The 25134-nt window shown below is 42.5% G+C and overlaps 1 protein-coding gene across 1 annotated transcript in view; it reads right to left on the bottom strand.

Annotated features, from left to right (window-relative positions):
- slc1a1 (solute carrier family 1 member 1) overlaps window positions 1-24857 on the bottom strand; it is a gene marked incomplete at both ends in the record, with an annotated part of 30289 nt that extends 5432 nt beyond the window's left edge. The window contains 8 exons of the mRNA XM_084042374.1: window positions 1117-1224; window positions 1865-2049; window positions 4276-4371; window positions 4911-4953; window positions 6703-6817; window positions 7596-7688; window positions 10736-10876; window positions 24713-24857. Coding sequence (XP_083898500.1) covers window positions 1117-1224; window positions 1865-2049; window positions 4276-4371; window positions 4911-4953; window positions 6703-6817; window positions 7596-7688; window positions 10736-10876; window positions 24713-24857 — 926 coding nt within the window. The remainder of the gene's footprint in view (window positions 1-1116; window positions 1225-1864; window positions 2050-4275; window positions 4372-4910; window positions 4954-6702; window positions 6818-7595; window positions 7689-10735; window positions 10877-24712) is intronic.
- Window positions 24858-25134: the final 277 nt, after the last annotated feature.

The raw sequence follows: 25134 nt of genomic DNA on the forward strand, positions 1-25134 counted from the left end.
CCTCCCGTGGCTCAAGTCCACTTGAGACGGTGCTCTCCCGACATTTTAACCATTTTCTTTGTCGGACCATCAAAAATGCTGAGAACTGGACTTCCGCATTGCTGTAATGCGGAAGTCCCGAAAAGTCAACATGTGCCTTAAGTGCCCCCCCCCCCCCCCCCCCTCCCTTCAAGGCACACGTTGACGTTTGGTCACTAAATCACAATATGGCTTTTGGGGAGTGAGACGGCGTTGCAATAATCGGTTAACGGTTAAACCATTCATCATTAACCTCCCCAGTTGCTTGCTGTTACATGCTACTCACGGGACACACACTCGCAACGACGCTGCTGCACGTTGGAAAACGCATCCATTCTGCCTCTCAGTACACACAACTGAAGCACCGACTGAGTTAACGTGAAGGGGATTTACTGGGCGAGTCTTTAAGCCTGTCTGTTAAGATTTAGAGGCGAAGGGCCTGAACGGCCGACCCAAGCTCTCATTAACCGCATCTGCAGCCCGAGCACTTTTAAAATGTCCTTGGTCCTTATCAGCCCCTACACAGAGCTCAGCTTTTTTTCTCCTTTTTTTTTTTTACAGGATCTCTGGAGCGCGAATCAGCCCCAAATGTCAGCCATAAATCCCTGTGTGTGTGTGTGTGGGTGTGTGTGGGGTGGGGTTGTGGGGTGGGCAGTGGTGGAAAGTAACTAAGTACATGTACTCAAGTACTACAGTACTTAAGTACAATTTTGAGGTATTTTATTGGAGTATTACCAATTTTCAATCATTTTACTTCTACTCCATTACATCTCAGAGGCAAACATTGTTCTTTTTACTCCACTATACAATTATTTGACAACATTAGTTACTTGTTACTTTGTAGATTTTGATTATTATTACAAAACATGTAGATCGGCTATTTTCAAAAGACTTTTACTTTTGGTACTTTTAAGTACACTTTTATGCCAATACTTTTGTACTTTTACTTAAGTTTTAAATATTGTACTTTTACCCATAAAAAGTGGGTATTTCTACATTGTGGTATTGATACTTCTACTTAGGTGAAACATGTGTTTACTTTTTCCACCACTGGGGGGGGGGGGGGGGGGGTGTATATACAGTAATAACAGGATGTACCCGCTCAGCACCGTCACCATGTACAGACCCATCTTCCTGAAGATCTCCCAGTCGTCAACCTCGATGATCTTGGCAGCGATCAGGAACAGGATCCCCACTGGCATGTAACTGGAAGGAAGAACACCAAACACTGAGCACCGTTGTTCTGAATGGAACAGTTTCTGTTTGACATGTTCACCAACATGCAGCTTGAGGCTGCCTAACTGAACATGAAAGAAATGTGCCTGGACTTTTTTTTTTAAAGTATCAAGTGAGGGCAGGCTATAAGTGATTTATTTAGTTAAAACAAATGTTAAATAGCTCTATATTCCCATATTAATCATTGCTATCGTGTGTTTGTTTAGTAACAGAGGTCTCTCTCCCTGTCTCTCCAGTTCTTTAGCTGACAGAGATTTTGTATTTTGTATTATTTTGTTGTATTTTATTAATGGCACTACATTTTTTTTCTATGTTCTGTTTACTAAAGAGCTGGGGAGAAGGGAAGACACCTGTTACTAAACAAACACTCTGTAAAAATGATTATTATTGGTGTTTTCATATATAGTCATGTGATGTATCACTGCAGAACTGTGGAATAAAAAAATAAAAAAAAGGAAATGATTATTATGGGAATAGAGGGCTTTATAGAACTATATATATATATATATACATGCACACGCACACGCACACGCACACGCACACGCACACGCACGCACACACACACACACACGCACACTATATGACTTACACCTTACAATATCTTACTCACCACATAATTATCTGGACGAGCTTCATGGTGGCTTCGTTCAAAGCGCCAAAGAACTCGAGCAGGATCCGCCCGCGTTCGCCCATCTTCCCGATGACCAGGCCGAAGGCGACGCAGAACACGATGAGGCCCAGCACGTTGATTCCGTCCGAATATGCCCCCACGATTTTATAGTCCTTGGTGATGTTCTGCCAAGAGACGGGGGGACAAGGAATCAATTCATTCCGGTTCGCTGAGCACCCCGGGGCTCCAGGAAGCTTCTTCGCTTTTTCGGCTCACTTTTTTTCAGCTCGCTCTAAAGAGCCATTGATGAGCTGCACAATTTTCTTTGTGCGGCATCACAGCACACTGACCTGTGCCTAAATATACGTTGGCGCTTATGGTGTAGGTCTGCTGCGTTACAGCAGATATTGAGGGCCAGGTGCAGGCCAGTCACAAAGGCCAGTGGTGGAAAAAAGTACTCACATTGTTTACTTAAGTAAAAGTATAAATACTCTGTTACAAGTAAAAAAGTCCGGAATTCAAAATGTGCTTGAGTGAAAGTACGAATTGGCATCAAAATGTACTTAAAGTAGCAAAAGTAAAAGTACTCATTATGCAGAATGTCCCATTTCAAGTTTTCAAATGTAAAAAACATCTTTTGAAAATAGCAGATCTACAAGCTCACAATGCGTCGCATCGGCTTGTAGATCGGCTTGTAGATCGGCTATTTTCAAATGGCCGAAATGTATGTATAGGGCTGAAGTGGTTAATGTATGTTTTGTAATAATAATCTATCTAACTAGTAACTAAAGTTTTCAAATAGTTATAGTGGAGTAAAAGTACAATATTTGCCTCTGAGATGTAGTGGAGTAAAGTAAAAGTACTGATAATCATGGAAATACTCGACTTGAGTAAATGTACTTAGTTACTTTACACCACTGGCAAAGGCTATCACTGCAAAAAAAACAAGGTTTCCGGCTATGAAAACCGATGAATATGAGATGTAAATTCAGAGAATTTACAAGAATTTACAAGAGTTTTCCACTCGGAAAACTCAAAGTCAAATCAGATTTTAGGCATGTCTAGATTACAATCAGATTGATGTTGTTATTAATGTGTCCGAATGCAACTCCAGTGGTTGTGTGAGGATTGGAGGCTTAGGCCGGTGATTCTCAATATTTTTTGCATTTAAAGGACCCCCAGTTTGATACACATTAGGCCACAAACCCCCATTTCATACCATCTTTTATCTCTGGGAACCTAATCTATACACTGTGAAATCCTCAGTGTTAATTTAACTCTGACAGTGTACAAATGGAACCAAATGGTGCATTCGGTCCTATTCGTTTGCTCTCAGAATTACAAACCCAAAAGTGTCCAGTACTGCTGATGGTCCGACGTCCGTTGAGTGGTTTCGGCAATTAGACGTTTAATGCATTTCTGCTGCATTTACAACTGGATTTAATGCATTTTAAACCACACCCAATTAAAATCAATTACCCAGGAGGCGTGTTAATGCTAGGCGTAAAATGGGACCATTGTTGTCATCTTTTAAAGCGGAGACCAGAGTGCTGAAGCAAGCTGCAGACCCATGCAAGGTGATATATTGTTACCACAGCTGCAAGGCAAAGATAGGGGGGGAAATGCCATGTCTGGCTGCCACTTTGCTCCGTATCTATAGATGTATTATCAACTGAAAGCAAAACATTCTCACTCCCTTCTCTTCACATACAGAAGCTTGGTCATGACCCCTCGGCCTCACCTTTTAACACACTGACAACGCCTTTGAAGTCTTTTTTTTTTAACGTGCCAGGTATGCTCTGATAGACTGTGTTGTTATGTCACTCACGACGGAATTTGACAATTTGACTGGCAAACGGAATGTACAGTAGGACATAATTGAAAGAAAGGGATGTAGCTATTAACCCATTAAGACTGGGAAAGTATCTGTCATTAGATTTTAACCACTTGAACCATTGTCTTTGGCTTTGACTTTGACTATTCAAAAATAGCAGATATACAAGCTCATAGCGCGGCACCGAGTGCCGTGCTATGAGGTTGTAGATCTGCTATTTCTTGAAAATCATGAAAATGTGTGCAAATCTTTGAATATATATTCTTTTTAAAGCGTAACCCAAATATTTGCTTCTGGGGATTCTACATGTCTGCAAATGTCGGACCCCCATCTCATAATATTTGGTTCCAGGGACACCCAGAAGCAAAGATTTGAGTTAAAAATGTTCGCTTTAAAAAAAACTATATATTCAAAGATTTTCAAAAATGTTCACCATTTTTCAAAAAATGCAGACCTACAAGCTCATAGTCATAGGCACTTAGTCAGCGGATCCCCGAATTTTACCCGACCAAGTGTTGAAACGGGAGGAGTTGGAAGTGAGAATGCCTTGCTCATAGGGGGTGATTGAAACACCTACCTCCATAACTGCCATGAGGGTGGTTGAGAGAGGCGGGATGGTAGTGGCGTTCACCGTGACTCTGGCCGGCTCCAGCTCTTTGCGTTTCGTCTTGTACTGCGGTGGAACGGTCACATTTTGAGTTTAGATTCCCATCGTCGCCGTCGGGCAGAAACCTCCATCTCCATATTTTAACTTGTTGAGTTTTTTCATAAATTAAAGCCCAACTTGATCGCACTACAGCGTCACACAAAGCATCCAAAATAACTGATCTACAAGCTTTTGATGCTTTTGAATTTGAATCCTGAAAAGTAACAGTTTTGGACATGAGGTTTCCATCCGACAGAGACAATATGTGAGTACAATGATAGGACTATCTTTTGCAATACAAACCTTCTTCAACATTCGAACTGTGTTAATATGAAAAAAATCGAATAACACAACAAACAAAAAAACAAATTTAATTTGCTATTTTCTACTGTTTCTAAAATCACGACATGGGGAAGGTTTGACCAGCAGCAGTCACATATGTTTCACACTCACTTCATCAGATAGGCTTGTGTGGCGTGACTGGCCGCAGAGTGCCAGCCGCCATACCATTATGCTTGGTTTATACTGTGTAGGAGAATGCATGTGTGCAAAAAAAGCCACTTTACCTGTTGAAAACAAGCCTGCACCAGGTTTTCAGGAAACATGTTTCTGTTGACAGGAGGAGAAGACAGTTGGAGGTGTTAGTAATAATAATAATAATAATAGTCTTTATTGTCCCCTCAGGGATATTCATCTTCACAGTCTGTTCCAACAGAAAAACACAACCATAGCACAAAACAACATAGCACACAACAACATAACACCAATACACGAAGTCCCCAGTAATACACAAAACCAACATATCAGCGAGGCAGTTTGTTTAGTGCAGCAATGGCTGAAGGGACAAAACTCCTACTAAAAACAAACTTTTTGCCATTTCAAAGTTCTGTATATTCGTCCAGATGGCATGATGAGTTCGAAGTGATGATGTAGGGGATGATGAGTGTTAATTGCTATTGTGAGTGCTAAACGTGTGATGGCTTTATTGTTCATATTGGAAAGTGTGGGAGTGGGAAAGGCCGATAATCTTAACCTATTCAACCCGGGATAGCATCTCTGTAATTTTTTGATTTCTTTGGGCTATTCAAAAATAGCAGATATACAAGCTCATAGCTCGCGGCTACGAGCCTATAGATCTGCACTTTTTGGGAAAAATCGTGATTTTTTTTTTGCAAATCTTTGAATATATATATTTTTAAAGCGAACATTTGTAATTCAAATCAGTTTTTTGAAAAAAAGTATGTTGCTATAATATCAGTGGTTCTCAAACTTTTTCATGTCAAGGACCACCCAAAATGATATGTAATTTGGCCGTGGACCCCCATCTCAAAATGTTTTGTTCCAGGGACCCCCCCAGAAGTTGTAACAGAGTTAAAAATGTTCGCTTTAAAAAATATATATTATTCAAAGATTTGCACAAATATTCATGATTTTTCAAAAATAGCAGATCTACAAGTTCATAGCGCGGCACTCGGTGCCGTGCTATGAGCTTGTATATCTGCTATTTTTGAATGGCCAAAGAAATGACACAGATGCGTTCCCGGTCTTAAAGGGTTAAGAGGCAATGGGGGAAACGTACAGTGAATGAATGGTGGTTTGCAACACAGAAACATGATTTATACTAGACATTGGGTGCCTGTCTCGTACCGGCATGCCGCGCCCAAAATAGCCTATCTACAACCTTCTGCTATTTATAGCGCATGACACTGGCCCGCAACAAAGTACAAATCAAGCCTGATTTGTTTTTTATCCAAGGCCCCAGGTTCCCTCTAACATTGTAGTAAATATTTTGGAGGTTGGGTATTTGGCATAAGGTCAATTAGGTAAATTAGGACAGATATAAGGACAGTGTAAGCTGGTAATACTGTGGTGCCTCACATGGCACATTAAGACGCATCTGACATATGGTAGCTGTTGTCAGACGTCAAACAAAAGCTTTTGATTGGCCCCCAGGATTATAGGGCATTTACTATGCTAAAATAGGCCTCAATAGAGATTCACATTCAAACTTTTCAGTTTAAGCCTTTACACCGCTATCGTCACACATTAAGTTGGTGAAAATCTGTTATTTTCGTCGTTGTGAGCCTTGTAGATCAATATTTTTGCAGAATGTTTAGAATTGTAGAATTAGTGACGCTATAGGGGTTCAATTGCGAGTCTGCTATTTTGGAAAATGTTTTCACTCTTGAAAGTGTTTGAACATTTTTTAAATAATTTAGATTTATTTTTTTACACAAAGCTTCTCTTCTGGGGGCCCTGGGTCAAAAACGTTTGAGAACTACTGGTTTAAGAAGGCATTATTTTCTAGATCGGGCCTCGGATCTTATGGATTAATATTTCCCAGGTGTGTCAGGTCACCTGATGAGGTCCAGCAGGGTGTCCACCGTGGTCACGTTGGGGGTGGTCCCCGCCCGGTCGATGTGGTCCGCCGTCTGGGTCACTCCGGGCTTGATGGTCATCACCAAGATGATACCTGAAGAAGACAGATGTTTAAATGTTCTACTGCTTGATGGTCATCACGATGACGAAGATGATACCTGAAGAAGACAGATGTTTAAATGTTCTACTGCTTGATGGTCATCACGATGACGAAGATGATACCTGAAGAAGACAGATGTGCAAATATTCCACAGCTCAGTGACAGTAGCCTGGCATGGCCAGACTAATATTACTGTGTGGATATTGGTCTGGAATCTCTGTGTGGAACCTACATTTCGAAGGGGCGGATTAAAAAAATGATAAAGTGATAAACGCGCCCCATATTTGTATACTGGTCCCTGATTGGTGCCCCACAACTTAGGGGGCGGGGAAATCCAATCACAACCGAGCGGGGCCAGACCAAATCTGCCGAGGGCTTTTTTTTGTTTTGCACTGGCAGATTCGTCTGGTATCCAGGCTACAGTGACAGCGACAGACACTCAGAGAAAAGTGGACAGAAGAATGGAAGAGACTGACAGTGTTATTTTCTTGTGAAAGATTAAACCAAAAATAGGGATTAGTATAGAATGTAGAATGTGTCATTTGGAAATGGCACAATTTATTTTGTACGTGTACATAAAAGTCACCCAACGTGTCTTTAGAACGATGTCACATGTCACGTGTCTTGCCCCAAAGAGTTTGAATTAAAACGCCATCCGTATCATTTGGTGCAGTGGTTCTCGAAGCGGGGTCCAGGGAGTTCTGTAACTCTGAGAGTGGTACAAATGGACCCTTATGGGAGATAAACATAAATATAATTCAGTTTTACTCACCCAGGATGACAGCGATGATGGTGGTGGAGAAGTAATAGATGACGGCTCGCAGGCCGATCCTTCCAGAAACCTCAGAGTCCAAAGCTGCAACCCCTGTAAACATATAGTACATTGTTATACCCCTGTACCTATCGTCTCTGTCAGGTGGAAACCTGACAGAGACCTGAAAAGTTTTTATTTTTTAGGATTCAAATTCAAAAATAGCAGATCGGCAAGATCGAGCTTGCGGATCTGCTATTTTATACATACTTATTTTATACAACGATATACAGTACATACTGTACTATCAACCCCTGTAGGAATACATTCTTATATCAACCCCTGTATATATATATACTAGGGCTGGGACTTTAACTGATTAATTTAGATTAATTAATTACAGAAAATTAACGCGATTAAAAATATTAATCACATTTTAATCGCGCTGAGTTTATGCACCACAGAACCTCACTGGACGAGTTTCAGGCGTACCGATCATACCAGTGCACCAACCAACAGCCAACACACCCCAGTGCACGCAATGGGACAAGAAGCCGATCAGACTGCTTTGCTTGTCCCAGTGGATGGGAAATTTAGATTTAAAAAACTCTCTGATGGAAGCGTGGATAAAAACACGGTTGTGTGCAGAACTATTTTTTGTTGCTTAAACTTATGTATTCACTCATTGATTCACTCATATACCAAAATCTATTTTAACTGAAAAGAAATTGCTTCTCAGGTCAAATATTGATATGTGATTAAACATGCGATTAATTTCGATGAATTAATTACAAAGCCTCTAATTAATTAGATTATTTTTTTTAATCGAGTCCCAGCCCTAATATATACACATTCTTATATCAACCCCAGGCCAATACACATTCTGATATCAGTACAGAGAGCGTTTACTAGCCTATAGCCAGACTTACAGGGGCACAGAACCCTAATTGTCTCCGCCAGGAGACTATGTTTTCGTTCTCGTTGTCTCCGCCAGGAGACTATGTTTTCGTTCTCATCCTTCCGTGTGTCCACCAAGCTAACATTGGTCAAGCTTCACGTGACACGTGACAATATGTTGAAAGGGTGTGCTTTGATTGGCTAGCGAGACGCATGATGAAATAGAGACCTATAAATAGGTGTGTCACATCAAAAGATCATTTATATCTTTTGAAGTGAGTTAAGACAGGATTAATCAGGAACAGTACTGGCGGAGACCTGTGCTCCGAGGTCTCCGCCAGTTTTGTTCCTGATTAATCCTGTCTTACCTATTTATATTACATATTGTCACGTGTCACTTGACCAATGTTAGCTTGGCTGATGGAAGCTCACTTCCAAAAATATAGATGAATTTTTGAAGTGACACACCTATTTATAGGATTTTATTTCATCATGCGTCTCGCTAGCCAATCAAAGCATTGGCGACAACGTGAAACGTGACATATTGTCACGTGTCACGTGAAGCTTGACCAATGTTAGCTTGGCTGAGACGGACGGACAAACGGAAGGACAAGAACAAAAACATACTCTCCACCTCTGGCGGAGACAATAATCACTTGACAGTAAAGAAGTAAAAAAAAAAAAAAAAGACAAACAAACAGACAGACAAACCAAACAGTTTAACTTTTTGTTAGAATATGTTGTTCCTTTCAGGTCAAGTTAGGGACAGTTCCACTATTGAGAGCGATGAATAGAAATATAAATGAAAACATACATATTTTGCATCCAACAACGCCTCGCGTTGTGAGCATTGGTGTGAGCTTTGGTTGAGCTTGGTTTTCAAGCTTGTTGTCAGCTTGAAAACCAATTCTTGTCATCAAGCGACACTGTTGTACAAGGGATGGAGGTGATTGATAGAACACAGCCATTACTTTAGGGATTATCCCAGAGCTGCATTTGTCATCATCACTAACAATACGACCAGTCAGACATGCTCCACCACACTCTTATTGTTCAGGTGTTGCTTGAAATGCAATGGCGTTTCAGTGTGCTTGCTTGATGTATCCAGTGTAGTGCGTATGGATATGTGTGATGTTTTTGTTTTACTATTTTGCTAGCCGTAGATTACGACTCTCGTAGATGTATTTTATCGATTCTGACATTTTCAATCTACGAGAGTCATAGCGGACATCCCAGTGGTGTCAGTTCAGCAAAAGCCAAGGTATGACGGACGCGTGCTTGCACGCAGCGCGTGGATGTTTGGATTTCTTTTGCGTTTTGGGGCGAATTCTTCTGAGTTTTTTGTGGTTATTTGCGTCGGGTGTCATGTTAACCCCATATTAAAATCTGCTGGTTTAGCTCTTCTTAACAAAACAAAAATAAACTCCCAATGAATTCATGGATTTATTTATTTTTTCCCCCTGGAGCCAGGGTATGGCAGCTGCAATACCCTGCCATACCCAATTGACACCTCTGGGACATCCCACTGGATTGTCAGCTCCAAAGCCTGTAGTTCTCCAAACATGTACAAATGCAAAATATAAGGTGCTTACCCTTGTGCCCCAAATGTTAACTCTACGGTCTAGTATTGCAATGTAATAATCCATATTTTTCAATAAATAAGTGTTTTAATCCCGTCTGTCTTTTCCCCCCTCGTTTACTTCCTGTTTACATTTAGTGTAATTCCAGATGCGATTCGTCACTACCGCCCATTGGGAATTTCCGACATAATCGGCCACAGATGGGATTAAAACACTTATTTATTGAAAAATATGGATTATTACATTGCACTACTATGCCCGTAGAGTGAGTTAACATTTGGGGCACAAGTGTAAGCACCTTATATTTTGCATTTGTACATGTTTGGAGAACTACGGGCTTTGGAGCTATCTACTCTCGTAGATTGCAAATGTCAGAATCAAAAATGTCAGAATGTCGTAATCTACGGCTAATGTTTTGCATGACTTATTTCTCAAGGGCCGCATATTGAGTTTGTGTTCGTATGAAATGTGCCATACCAATAAAAGCTGTCATACAAAGCTGTCGGTACAAAAGCTCACACCGCGTTGCAACGCGTTGTGAGTTTGTACATCTGCTATTTTTGTAAATTTTCTTCACATCTTGAAGTGTGAGAACTACTGGTTTAGAAGGCATTATGTAGAATCTGCTTAAGGTCTTAATGGGTTAAAGAATGGGTTCCCAGATTGGCTTTAATGAGGTTATACCTGTTATCATGCTGGAGATGATGAGGGGCAGGATGATCAGCTTCAGCATCCTCATCAGGATCTCCCCCGGGAAGCCAAAGTACTGCTTGTGGAGGTGAGACAGGGAGGTGTACTCCCTCACCACCACACCCAGGCCGATCCCTGGAACACACATACACACACACACACACACACACACACACACACACACACACACACACACATAATCATTCGTATGATGATGATTCTAATAGATTGTTTTATAATTGACTAACTCGGTTGTTCTGATGAACCACTTAACCCGGTACTATACTACGCAATGGTGGTGGACACAAAAGCTGATCAACAAGCTCACAACGCGTCATGTTGCGATGGGTTGTGAGCTCGTAGATCTGATATTTACACCTATAGTATAACATGCCTAGAACAGGGAACGTTAGGGTTCATGTGACTAAAGCATCGGTCAGATCAAACATTTGGGAAGAGATAAGAACTTACAACCACAGTGTGCGACATAATACCAAAAAACTGTGCCTTGCAACATTCTAAACCTGGACAGTCCACATCAAGGTTGAGGATCGGAGACCGTTTACGTTACCATAGCGACGGCACTTGTCATGTCATCTCAACCTGCTTCCTTATAATGCTCAAACTCCAGCACACTGACAGAACAATAACCTCTCCTCCTGTACATATTTATCTATATATTGTACAAAATACAAATTCCATTTATATATTATATTGTAGACCAGTAGTTCTCAAACCTTTTCGTGCCTAGGATCCCCAAAATGATATGTATTTGCCCGCGGACCCCCATCTGAAAATGTTTTGTGCCAGGGACCCCCAGAAAAGAGGATGTATGTTAAAAATACGAAATGATTCAACATTTTCCAAATACTTTCAAGATTTTTCAAACATGTTCAAAAATAGCAGATGTAAAAGCTTGCAGCGTGGCACGAAGTGACGCGCTGTGAAACCCCACTTTGAGAACCATTGTTGCAGACAACCAACCAGCAATTCCAGCACAGTTGCTCCTGGCTATGGGATGTAAACAGCCTTGCCCGCTGAAAATGCGATGAACCACTTAACCCGGTACTATACTACGCAATGGTGGTGGACACAAAAGCTGATCATCAAGCTCACAACGCGTCATGTTGCGATGGGTTGTGAGCTCGTAGATCTGATATTTACACCTAGTATAACATGCCTAGAACAGGGAACGTTAGGGTTCATGTGACTAAAGCATCGGTCAGATCAAACATTTGGGAAGAGATAAGAACTTACAACCACAGTGTGCGACATAATACCAAAAAACTGTGCCTTGCAACATTCTAAACCTGGACAGTCCACATCAAGGTTGAGGATCGGAGACCGTTCGTTTACGTTACCATAGCGACGGCACTTGTCATGTCATCTCAACCTGCTTCCTTATAATGCTCAAACTCCAGCACACTGACAGAACAATAACCTCTCCTCCTGTACATATGTATCTATCTGTATATTGTACAAAATACAAATTCCATTTATTTATTATATTGTAGACCAGTAGTTCTCAAACCTTTTCGTGCCTAGGATCCCCAAAATGATATGTATTTTCCCGCGGACCCCCATCTGAAAATGTTTTGTGCCAGGGACCCCCAGAAGAGAGGATTTATGTTAAAAATACGAAATTATTCAACATTTTCCAAATACTTTCAAGATTTCAAACATGTTAAAAAATAGCGGATGTTAAAGCTTGCAGCGTGGCACGAAGTGACGCGTTGTGATACCCCACTTTGAGAACCATTGTTGCAGACAACCAACCTGCAATTCCAGCACAGTCGCTCCTGGCTATGGGATATAAACAGTTCACGGCCTTGCCCGCCGAAAATGCGTGCATTAAGCAAGGGATAATTGACGGGTTGCCGGTCATTAATGAGAAATAAATCCCGACAGAGTGATTAGGCACCGACGTGTAGCGGAGATGCCTAATCACCCTGAAGGGATTTATTTCTCAATAATGACCGGTGACCCGTCAATTATCCCACTTATTACACGGCTACTTAATAAATTAATTAATAACTTGGCCCAAAAGTACCAACAAAACAGTATTTCCTTGCTTACGGCAATAAAAGTATTCCATTGGTTACTGCATTGTCTATTTCTCGCTTCAAGTGTTTTCAAAAACATTCTTGAGAGCAACGTTTAGTTGTAAATTACATGGTGTGTTTGTTTACATGGCTGTCATGTTGGATACGGCATAGCATTAAGCAGCGCAGGTTGATATGAGCAGGTGCTCTGAGCCTTTGATTAGACAGAGGTCTGTTATAGAGCTCATCGGTCATTATCCAGAAATAATACACCGCTGAGTTCAGTGACTGACCAGAATCAAGCATTCAACCAAGCCGTGTCTATATCATCTGTGTGTTAAAAAAAATGGACTTTGGGAGGGCATCCCTGCAAGATATGGGAACGTAACCCTTGATTTATATGGTTGTGCAAAAATAGCTGATCTAACAAGCTCTCAACGCTTTTGTATGAGCTTGTAGATCTGCAATTTCCCATAATACACCCATAACAGTTTGTGAGAGTGGCTGACAGTCACATACGCACATGACAGAGCCACACACACGCACACGCACACACGCACACACACACACACACACACACACACACACACACACACACACACACACACACACACACACACACACACACACACACACACACACACACCGACAGCTATTCCAATATGAAGTACGCAAGAGTCAAATCTGCAAAAACGTTCAGTGGTAGAGAAGATTAGATTGAATGTGAATTGTCATCCCCAGGGACCTTTAAATGACGCCCCTGAGTGACACAGTGGATCCATGTCATCATGCAACACAGTCACCACAGTACAGGGGGGATGTGGATAGAATGGAATGCATTGTGTTCAGTCCTTGAAACGAGATGCTCGGAATGGAAAACGGAGCATTTGTAGATTAGACTACTGTGTTTTTTTTCTGTTTAAGGGATAATGACGTATTTTCTATCGATTAGTCGCCCAATGGAGACTTGAATTCATGGATATTTTTTTTTTTTTTTATCGCATTCCTAAGCCAATAATTTGATGACCGGCAGCGGTTCCGGTAGGAGACACAAAGAGTCTCCTTTGTATCTCCTACCGGAACCGCTACCTTCCAGTCCGAGGGTCCTCAAAATATTAGATTAGGAATGCGAAAAAAACTAAGAAAATATCGATAAATTGAAGTCTCCATGGGGTGACTAATTGATAGAAAACAATTACAATGTCTTCTATTATAGCATGCAAACTTTTCAGGAAGATAAAAAGGCTGTGCTCTATTAGCTTGGAATCCCCACTGATGATGTCACTGGTAGGCAGGTTTCTGAACCGTCCACACAGAGTGAGTAGATGGAAATGGTGCCATCTTATAATGAGCTTCGTAATGGGCTTTGTGCCCCGCTTCGCGGCCCGTTTCGAGCTTGTATATCTGCTATTTTTTATACTTTTGTGTGACGCAGTAGTATGATCATGTATATGTCAGGATATGCATTTCTGTGTCTTGTTTTTGAAGTGTTTCTGGTACCTTATTTTGTTGTATCGTTCCAATTGTTCCCTGTGCCCCTTGTACCTTTTATTTTGTAGTGATGTCCTAGTGTTTTCCTGTCTGACCTAGTTACTGTTTCTTGTCCTGTCTCACCTCCCTGTGATTATTAGTTATCTCCACCTGTGTACTGTTAATCCCTTAGCCAATCGTGTCTTAATTGTCTGTTGGTTTCACCTGTGTCCCGTTATCCTTGTGTGTATTTAAGCCCTGTGTTTGGGCGTGTTCCTTGTTGGATTATATTGTAACCTTTGTTCCTCTGTGATGTCCTGTTGTTCAGTGTTTGGTTATTAAACCCCCTGTGAAGTTGGATTTTGTCTTAAGTCTGCATTTGGGTCCTAAACCGTCAGTCCTGACATTATAATCCAACCAGTCAAGGACCCAGCAGACAAGTTGCTTTTTGTTTTATTTTTTATTTTCTACGATGCCAGTTTGGAGCAAGCCATTGAGGCAGTCTACCATGCCAGAAGCCTCATTGCCTGCTTCAGAAGAAATGGAAGAGTTGGAGATGGACCCAGTGGTCGATTATGTTGAAGATGAACTATATGAAGCCACTTATTCTATCCTCTGCTGTCAGGGTGAGTGGAGGAGGTCCCAGAGTGAAGAACGCAGACACGCTGCTCTCTCTTTGGCTCAAAGGGAGGTTTCCTCTAAGCCCTGGCTGAGGAGTTTGTTACCTAAGTGGGCTAAGGACTTCATTGACACACCTGACTCCTCACTTCCTGCTACCTTTCAACGTGTTCGTCTTCAGCCTGCTTCCCAGCCTGTACTCCAGCCTGCTAGTGATGAGCCTGAGCCCAGGTCAATCAGACTAGGGCTAATTGACCTTCAACCTGCCTGTCTTGACTTCGCTGACTCTGCACCTGCATGTCCAGAGATGGCCCCAGTCCCGGACCCATGGGAGCGGTCTTACCTGCCCCGTTCCATGGGGAACTGTGGCCCCTCCAGGAAGAAGCGTGATCGGCGTGGCTCCCGACGCCGTCAGCACTCTCCGCTGCCCAGCGCCCTGGAGTCCTCGCTGCCCAGCGCCCTGGAGTCCTCGCTGCCCAGCGCCCTGGAGTCCTCGCTGCCCAGCGCCCTGGAGTTCTCGCTGCCCAGCGCTATGGAGTCATCGCTAGCCAGTGTCCAGTGTGTGTCGCTGCCCAGCGTTCACATGGCTCCACTGCTGCCCAGCACTACAGTGACTCCGCCCCCAGTCTTGCCTGAAGTCATGTTGGCTGTTCTCGCCAACACCCTGCCTGTACTGCCAGCATCTGTCCCGCCTGTGTCCTCGCCATCTGTCCCGCCTGTGTCCTCGCCATCTGTCCCGCCTGTGTCCTCGCCATCTGTCCCGCCTGTGTCCTCGCCATCTGTCCCGCCTGTGTCCTCGCCATCTGTCCCGCCTGTGTCCTCGTCATCTGTCCCGCCTGTGTCCTCGCCATCTGTCCCGCCTGTGTCTTCGCCATCTGTCCCGCCTGCGTCCTCGCCATCTGTCCCGCCTGTGTCCTCGTCATCTGTCCCGCCTGTGTCCTCGTCATCTGTCCCGCCTGTGTCCTCGCCATCTGTCCCGCCTGTGTCCTCATCATCTGTCCCGCCTGTGTCCTCGTCGGCTGTCCCCGCCTGTGTCATGCCTGTGTCCTCGTCGTCTGTCCCCGCCTGCGTCCCACCTGTTTCCTCGTCGGTTGCCCCCGCCGACGCCCTGCCAGAGACCTCATCAGCGGATTTTGCCGACGCCCGGCCAGATGTCCTGTCGGCTGTTTCTGCTGACAGTCTGCCGGGACCCTTGTCCGTTACCCCTGTTGACACCCCTGTTGAACTTTGTCTACTGTGCCCTGTCGTCACCGCCGATGCTGCCCAAGCACTCCTGCTGCCGGACCCCGGGCCTGACCTCCAGTTGTCAGAGCCTGGGCTTGCACTACAGCAGCAGGATCTCGGGCCTGCACTCCAGCAGCTGGCCCCCAGGCTGGCACTCCAGTTGCCAGACCCTGGGCTTGCAGGTCAGCCGCTGGACCCCGAGATTGCTCTTCAGCCGCTTGCCCCCGGTTCTCCTCTCCCTGTGCCCCGGTCTCCTTGTTCTCAGGTACCCCAGTCTCTGTGTACCCTGTCTCCATGCCCTTCAGAGCCTTTGCCCCCATGTTTCCTAGATTCCTCGTGTCCCAGTCCCCTTGGGTCCTTGTCTCCATTACCCAGACCTAACGCAGTTCTGGGCCCCCGTACTAGTCCTGTCCACAGTCCCTTTACTGTCTCTAGCCTTGTTCCCAGCCACGTTCGTAGCCCCGTCCCTAGGTCTGTACCTAGCCAGCCTATTCCTTCCGTTTCCCAGCATAGCTCCCCTGCCTGGTCTGTCAGACCTCCTGTTTCCCAGGTCACTCGCACCCCCATTTCTCCTTTTGTCAGCCCTTCTGTTTCTCATGCCCTTAATTCCCCATTTCTCCAGTCTGTTAAGTTCCCCCAGTTCCACTCTGGAACACCCCGCCCTCTGGCCAGGGGTGTAGTTGGTCCACCAACCACCCTGTTAGCTGCTCTCCCTATTTGTGTATCTGCCTGTCTCCCTCTCTGCTTGTCTGCTAGTTTGTCTGCCAGTCTGTTTGTCCGTCTATCTACACCCCAGTCCTCCAGTCTTCCCTCTGACTTTCTTTCCCGCCTGTTGTGTCAAGTCACCTGTTTGTCCGCTTGCCTGCCTATTTGTCAGTTAATCTGTTTGTCTATTGGTTTGTCTCAGTTGGTGCCCGTCTGCTTGTCTTTGTGCCTTTCTGCTTGTCTGTCTGTGTGTCTGCCCACCTGCCTTTCTGTGTGATTCTGTTATTATGATTGTAAATCCTTCTGTCGGTCTCAGTCAGTCTCGTTGGTTGTGTGTAGTCTCTGTCTAGTCCTGTCTGCTCCTCTCGTCTGTCTGTCAGTGTTTCCTTGTTGTCTGTCCGGTTTATCAGCCTTACAGCTAGCCGTCTGGCTGTTGACTAGTCTGTGTGATGTTTGTTGGCTGTTTTCTGTCTCTTTGTCTAGTTTATTGTGCCTGTCCTTTTGTGTGTCTTCTTGTATGCCTGTGTGCTTGTTTCCTGTTCTATCTTGTCTCTTTCTGCCCGTTTCTTGTCACCTTTTCTCTGCCGGTGTCCTCAGTCCTTCTCCCCATACCTGGTCAATTTCCCCAGTCCCGTATCACCCTGCTCTGTCCTGCTCTGAGCCTGTCCTGCCTAGTTGAGCTAGTGCAGAGTTTTGGCCCTGCCCATCCCAGTTCTATGTTTTGTTCCTAGCCCTGTTCCTGTCCCACTCCGCCCTGCCCCATTTATCTAGCCCCTGGTTCTTTGCTCTTGTCCAGTCCTGTTCCCTGTCAAGTATCCAGTCAGTTTTTGTTCTTGACAGTTTCTGTGTTCAGGTTTTTTGCCCCAGTCTAGTGTGAAGATTTGTTTGACCTCCTTCGGGCCCCCTCTTGTTTGTTGTTTTTGTGGGACGTCTGGTAGCCATCCCTTTGAGGGGGGGTAATGTCAGGATATGCATTTCTGTGTCTTGTTTTTGAAGTGTTTCTGGTACCTTATTTTGTTGTATCGTTCCAATTGTTCCCTGTGCCCCTTGTACCTTTTATTTTGTAGTGATGTCCTAGTGTTTTCCTGTCTGACCTAGTTACTGTTTCTTGTCCTGTCTCACCTCCCTGTGATTATTAGTTATCTCCACCTGTGTACTGTTAATCCCTTAGCCAATCGTGTCTTAATTGTCTGTTGGTTTCACCTGTGTCCCGTTATCCTTGTGTGTATTTAAGCCCTGTGTTTGGGCGTGTTCCTTGTTGGATTATATTGTAACCTTTGTTCCTCTGTGATGTCCTGTTGTTCAGTGTTTGGTTATTAAACCCCCTGTGAAGTTGGATTTTGTCTTAAGTCTGCATTTGGGTCCTAAACCGTCAGTCCTGACAGTATAGGGCATTAATTTACAAAAAAAACAAAACACAAAAAGTCAAAATATGGAAATAATGCGGTTTCATCTTGACAGCAACAATATGAAGATAGGTTGAAAATGGGCGAAGTGCTCCTTTAACTCGTCCCACCCCCAAAAATGCTGCACCGTGTTCAGCATTCTTTGAAGTTGCATTCCAACGATACTGTGTAACGACTCCGGGAGCGCTGACCCATTTCATACCTGACACCTTTGATACTGCGGTCCATCCACTGCCATTATGAGCTACTGTAGCTTAAGGTTGAGGCCGAGGCGACTCCTTTATTGCTTAACCCAGTCAATCCGCGAACGCATCTGTGTCATTTTAGATTTCTTTGGCTATTCAAAAATAACAGATCTACAGCTCATGAGCTTGTAATGTAGATCAGCTATTTATTTATTTTTAATCGTGACAAGGTGTGCAAATCTTTGAATATATATATGAAAAAATGTAAACAGTTTTCTGAAAAAAACTTATGTTGCTATAAATTATATCAGTGGAGCTCAAAACCTTTTCATGTCAAGGACCACCCAAAATGATATGTATTTTGCCGTGGACCCCCCAATCTCAAAATATTTTGTTCCAGGGACCTCGAGAAGTAAATATTTGAGTAAAAATGTTTGCTTGAAAAAATATATATTCAAAGATTTGCACACATTTTCCACGATTTTTCAAAAAAAAATATAAAAAAAAATAATAGCAGATCTACAAGCTCATAGCTACAATTTTTTAATAGCCAAAGAAATCTAAAAATGACACAGATGCTTTCCCGGTCGTAATGGATTAATGCATCACTGCTGAGGGCCGGTACACATGCAATTCACTATATGGACTAAAAAGGTACTTTGGTAGTTGAAGTTTCAAGGTCTTTATTGCCATGCCAGCAACAAGGCTGATAGAAATGTTTCAAGGACTATGTTCACACTGGCAGGCCAAATCCGATTTTCTTTTTTAAATAGCCAAAGTAGCAGATCTACAAGCCTCAAAATGAGCTTGTAGATCTGCTACTTTTGATGTTTTTTGTGTGGCGCTGTAGTAGGATCAAGTAGGGCGTTAATTTACAAACACAAAAAGTTAAAATATTGGAGATAAGAGGTTTCCTCCCGACACCGCCGATATGTTGATCGGAATGGCAGTGAGCTGCACAAATCTGATCTGATGACTTGTAAATAACAGTGTGGACAGTCTGATCCTAAAGATCAGATTGGAGAAACAAAATTGGATTTGCAATTCTGAACGAAAGCCTTGGCACTTCATACAGCCACATAAAGCAGTGCAGGAACACAATATGCTTACAATCTAACGGTGAAAATAATTGCTTAACCCATTAAGACCTGAGGCTGATGCTACAAATGTCTTTGTAGCAACAGTTTTCTGAGTGGTGTGCAAACTTTTTCATGTCAAGGACCCCCAAAATGATATGTATTTGGCAACCGACCCCCCCATCTCAAAATGTTTTGTTTCAGGGACCCCCCAGAAGCAAAGATTGGAGTTGTGAGAAATGTTCGCTTTAAAAGAATACATATATTCAAAAATGTGCACTAATTGTAGCGATTTTTCATAAAATAGCAGATCTACAAGATCGAGCTTGTAGATCTGCTATTTTTGAATAGCCAAAGTATGAAATAATGCTTTTTAGCTCAATCTAAAATGACACGGATACTTTGCAGGTTTTAATGGGTTAAACAATCTTACCATGAAAATAATTGCTTACATTTTTTAAAGGAATGAAATAAATACATACTGATATAAGAACTGAGAAATCAGCGGCACCATGATCTGGGCTTATACGCTCAATATTCAATTTCACGATTGATTGGTGCACAAAAGAACGTTATTATTAAACGATGTGACCTTGTGTACTGTGTGATCTGTTGAATGACAACAATTCCTATTCACTGCTCACAACATTGCTGGGATCATCACCAGAGACACTGTTGTTGACAAGCCTTGATACGTTATTATGGTTACAGTAGGCTGATTCATAGAGTTGCTCAAGCGGTTGGCCAATAGAAACTCTATGAATCAGCCTAATACCATAATAATAGATAGCCTACCCTCCTTTCTTGTGTGATCATAGTGTTAAACATACATTAGTGACGAAGAGTGAGCAACAAGATCACAGTAAACGTGCAAAAAGCGTGGAAGTGCATCGTTTAGGAGTTTGTCTCTGTCAGGTGGACACCTCATTATGTGCAAAACTGTTACTTTTCAGGATTCAAATTCAGAAATAGCAAAAGTAGCAGATCTACAAGCTCGAAACGCGTCGCTTCGCGACGCGTTTCGAGCTTGTAGATCTGCTACTTTTGATGCTTTTGTGTGACGCTGTAGTGTGATCAAGTAGGGTGTTAATTTACAAAAACAACAAAACAGCAAACAAAACAAAAAGTTAGAATATGGAGATTGGAGGTTTCTGCCCGACAACATCAACGAGTTGATGGTGCAGACAGTGCTACTATGAAATAATTTAGGTTTTGGTGCAATAGCTCCGAATCTCTTCCCACAGGGAGAGGAGGGGTGACAAAGAGTCAACAGGCAGGGTGTGAGGGATCAGGTATGATATTGCGGTGTGCCATGGTTCGAGGACCCCTAAATTGATTACGTATTGGCTCCTATGTAGCCTGACAGCGCATCGCGGGTTCGAGTCTCGTTCCCGACGATCTTTGCTGCATGGCTATGATTAACTCATTGTGGACCCCCTGGAACCCCTTCAAGGACCCCCTGGGGGTCCCCAGACCCCACTTTGAGAACCACTCTAAGATTGCAGAACATTCTTAGGTTCTGTGAAAGTCAATCACCATGTTCTTTGTTTTACTGATTTTTACTACACCAGTTCACCAGGGCAGACCTTTCCTTCCTGAATGACCATAGCGTTATAAACATAATCATTAGTGAAGAGTGACTATAATAAAGTAGAGAAAGGACACATTCTTGAGTCAATGTTTACATCCTTGAGAGTCAATGTTTACAATGCTTACATGCCTGTGAGCATTTAAAGCAAGCACCTGACATTCTCCTTTCTGGGCACAGAAACGATCAATGCTCAGTTAAACAAAAATACTACAGGGAATTCAAAAGTGTGCCAGGGACATTAAAAATAAATAATCCTGTGACCCGTCCAGAATTATCCAGACCTCTCAGGTCATCTGGGACATCAGGGCTGCTTTCTGAACCCAGAAGAACCAAAATTAAACCTGGAGAAGCAGCTTTTTTTAAATGCATGACGACATACAGTATCTGGAACAAACTCCCCAAAAAACTGCAGACCTGACTGCAACAAGTCTCAATTGGTTTAACACCATTCAATCCGGGAACGCATCTGTGTCATTTTAAGATGTCTTTGACTATTAAAAAATAGCATATATACAAGCTCATATGAGCTTTGTAGATCTGCTATTTTTTTTAAAATCCTGAAAATGTGTGCAAATCTTTGAATATATATATTTTTAGGCGAAAATTTGTAACTCAAATCTTTGCTTCTGGGGGGTCCCCGGAACAACATATTTTGAGATGGGGGTCCGCAGCCAAATACATATTATGTTGGGGGTCCTTGACATGAAGAAGTTTGAGCACCACACAAATATATACTTTTTTTTTCAAAAGAAAACTGCTTCCCCAGAAGCAAAGATTTGAGTAAAAATGTTTGCCTTTTAAAATAAAATTATATATTCAAAGATTTGCACACATTTTTAAATAGAAAATAAAATACAAATCTGCTATCTGCTATTTTTGAATAGCCAAAGAAATCTTAAAATGACACAGATGCGTTCCCAGTCTTAATGGGTTAAATCAATACTAAAGAGAGAAGACGTTCACATAACCTGTCAGAGAGCCACGGTGAGGTGGAATTCATTGCCAGTCCATATTGTGAAAGATTATTCTAAAGATGAATTCAAAATATTGTTAAAACAATACCTTCTAATATCAGGAACTATATGATTGAACGGTGGTTGAGACAAACAGAAAGATGGAGGAGGGGACAAAAAGCTATGTTGAAAAATCCCTTGGTTATTCTTCATTATGAAATCCAAAATATTGTAAAGTTGCATATCTCTGAAAGTTGTTTCCTTTTCTACATTGTAACAGATTAACATTTTTATATGTGAACTATTGTCTGTGTCTGTTGTGTCTAATAGCATTGTTTGTTGATGTGTATGAGTTGTATTGTGGGTGTGATGGGACACCAGGAAGAGTAGCCATGCTTTGAGCTGAGGCCGGTTCTACAAAACTTCTAAAACCAGTAGTTCTCATACTTTGAAAAATGTCTAAAAATATATTTAAAATATAGCAGATTTACTTGCAGATCTACTATTTTTGAAAAGCCAAGGCAAACATCTAAAATGACACAGATGCTTTCCCGGTTTTAATGGGTTAGGCAAGTGCTTATGGTGGATCCATAATAAAGTCAAGTCAAGTAAAGTAGTCCTTCCAGTTTTCTTTTCTTTTGCAATGTAAATGTATTCTCTTATTCCTCTGTTGTATTGATTTATTATTTATGTATTGAATTAATTCAAATGCCCTTTAATAATGGAGTTTCGTCTGCACTCTCTTAATGTTCTGCGTCTTAATGTCGCGATGCCTAATGTTTTAAAGCACTTTGAATTGCCTTGTTGTTGAAATGTGCTACACAAATACATTTGCCTTGCCCTAAACAGCAATCCTAAACACTACCACTGCTTCTTTTCTCCTTTATTGTTCCTTTGTATGTTATTGTCCAATGCTCACTTTTTTTTATCAAGTTTTATTTGTCTCTTTTCCCTAAATTTAAATGCCATGTTTCCAGTGGTGGAAAAAGTACACAAATGTTTTACATAAGTAAAAGTATCAATACGTATATGTAGAAATTACAAGTAAACGTCTGGAATAAGAAAATTACTTGAGTAAAAGTACAAAAGTGTTGGTATACAAATGTACTTAAAGTACATAAGTAGAAGTACTCATTATGCAGAATGTCCCATTTCACAAGGAACCATATGTATGAAATGTATAAAACTGTAGATCGGCTATTTTCAAATGGCTGAAATGTATATAGGGCTGAAGTGGTTAATGTATGTTTTGTAATAATAATAAAAATGTACAAAGTAGTGACTAAAGTTTTCAAATAATTCTAGTGGAGAAAAAACTACAATAAAAGTATGTTTCATTTCATGGTCAGCTGTGTGTGTGCGTGTGTGTGTGTGTGTGTGTGTGTGTGTGTGTGTGTGTGTGTGTGTGTGTGTGTGTGTGTGTGTGTGTGTGTGTGTGTGTGTGTGTGTGTGTGCGTGCGCACGTGTGTGTGTCATTCTGTGTGTGTTGGGGATGAGGGGACAAAATCCAATTCCTGTAAAATGTCATTTGTTTTATTGTGCTGTTTATCCCAGCCACTGTCTTGCACAAGGCAAACACACCATGCCTTCAGAAGCTACAATAAAATCAGAGGTTTGGTCAATAAATATAACACTCTTGTGGATAACAGGAGACTTGGGACAACCTAAATGACGCACACTCACATTTTAGTTCATGTTTGTTCAAACAAACAAAATGAACCATCTCACAAGCCAGATCTATTTGTATCCGCTTGGTAAAATCAATCAGTAATATTGATCCAATCTATGTTCATTCATTCATACTGTACTATATTACCACTTATCTCTATATGCATACTGTATATAAAATATAGTGGGTTCAACCCAACTTTCTGTAGCAAAATATGAATCATATAAAATATAGATATTTTATTATTCTATCTTAGTCTAGCTACAGAATACGCAGTGACCAATCCTACAAGTCCACAGGTAGACAGACATGTAACTCTGAGAGTGCACAAATGGACCCTCTACGGGTCCATTTGCTTCCATTCTGCACCCTCTCAGAGTTAAAATGAACGCTGGAGAGGATTTTAGGGGGCGAGAAAGCTGTCACTTGAGTCTAGTCACGTTTGACTGAGACGGAGCTACAGACACAGACAGTGGTGACACTGAGATCAACACCATGCCTGCCCTGAGGAGGGGGGGGGGGGGGAGAGAGAGAGAGAGAGAGAGAGAGAGAGAGAGAGCGAGAGAGAGAGAGAGAGAGGCTTATGAGCTTATACTCACAATTATATGATTTAAGAATGTGAATATGGCACAGACAGCTTAAAAGATTCACATCTATAAATTAGACATGTTCTTTAACACACACACACACACACACACACACACACACACACACACACACACACACACACACACACACACACACACACCCTAACCCAAAAACCCAGCCTCCCCCCAGAGCCTGTATATGCAAAGAAAAAACACAGCAAAGAGGTTGATTTATGTGTCTTCAGTCGGCCACAGAACGGAAGGCAGTAACAGCAATGAGATACACAGTCAGTACTGTACAGCATGGGGTTTACACCTATACACACAGGTATGCAGAGGGTCTGTGGGACCACCAGACATTACATCTACACAGACAATGAGGTGGGATCGAGGGTGGGTTTATAGATGGATGGGTGTATGGGTGGGTGTGGGGGGGATTACATACCTAACACCACAGAAATGATCGTAGCGATGAGGAGCCAGTTTCTCTTCAGCAAGCCTTTGAGGTTCACGCCTGATCCTGATCCGGATCCTCCTGATCCTCTGGATCCTCTGGATCCTCGACGCTCCTTTTTATCCAGCAGGTCCATGATAATGATGATGATGATAATGATGCGTTAATTGTCCTGCTATTAGAAATAAGGAGGGACGCGCGGCGGCACAAAGGATAGAACGGTGTTATTTAGGCTGCTGTAGCGTACTCTCCTGTTGGCTGCTGCTGTCTGTCTGCAGCCCAGACCTGTGTGTGTGTGTGTGTGTGTGTGTGTGTGTGTGTGTGTGTGTGTGTGTGTGTGTGTGTGTGTGTGTGTGTGTGTGTGTGTGTGTGTGTGTGTGTGTGTGTGTGTGTGTGTGTGTGTGTGTGTGTGT

The sequence above is a fragment of the Gymnoscopelus microlampas genome, assembly GCF_963454915.1.
Source record: "Gymnoscopelus microlampas genome assembly, chromosome: 19".
NCBI lineage: Eukaryota > Metazoa > Chordata > Actinopteri > Myctophiformes > Myctophidae > Gymnoscopelus > Gymnoscopelus microlampas.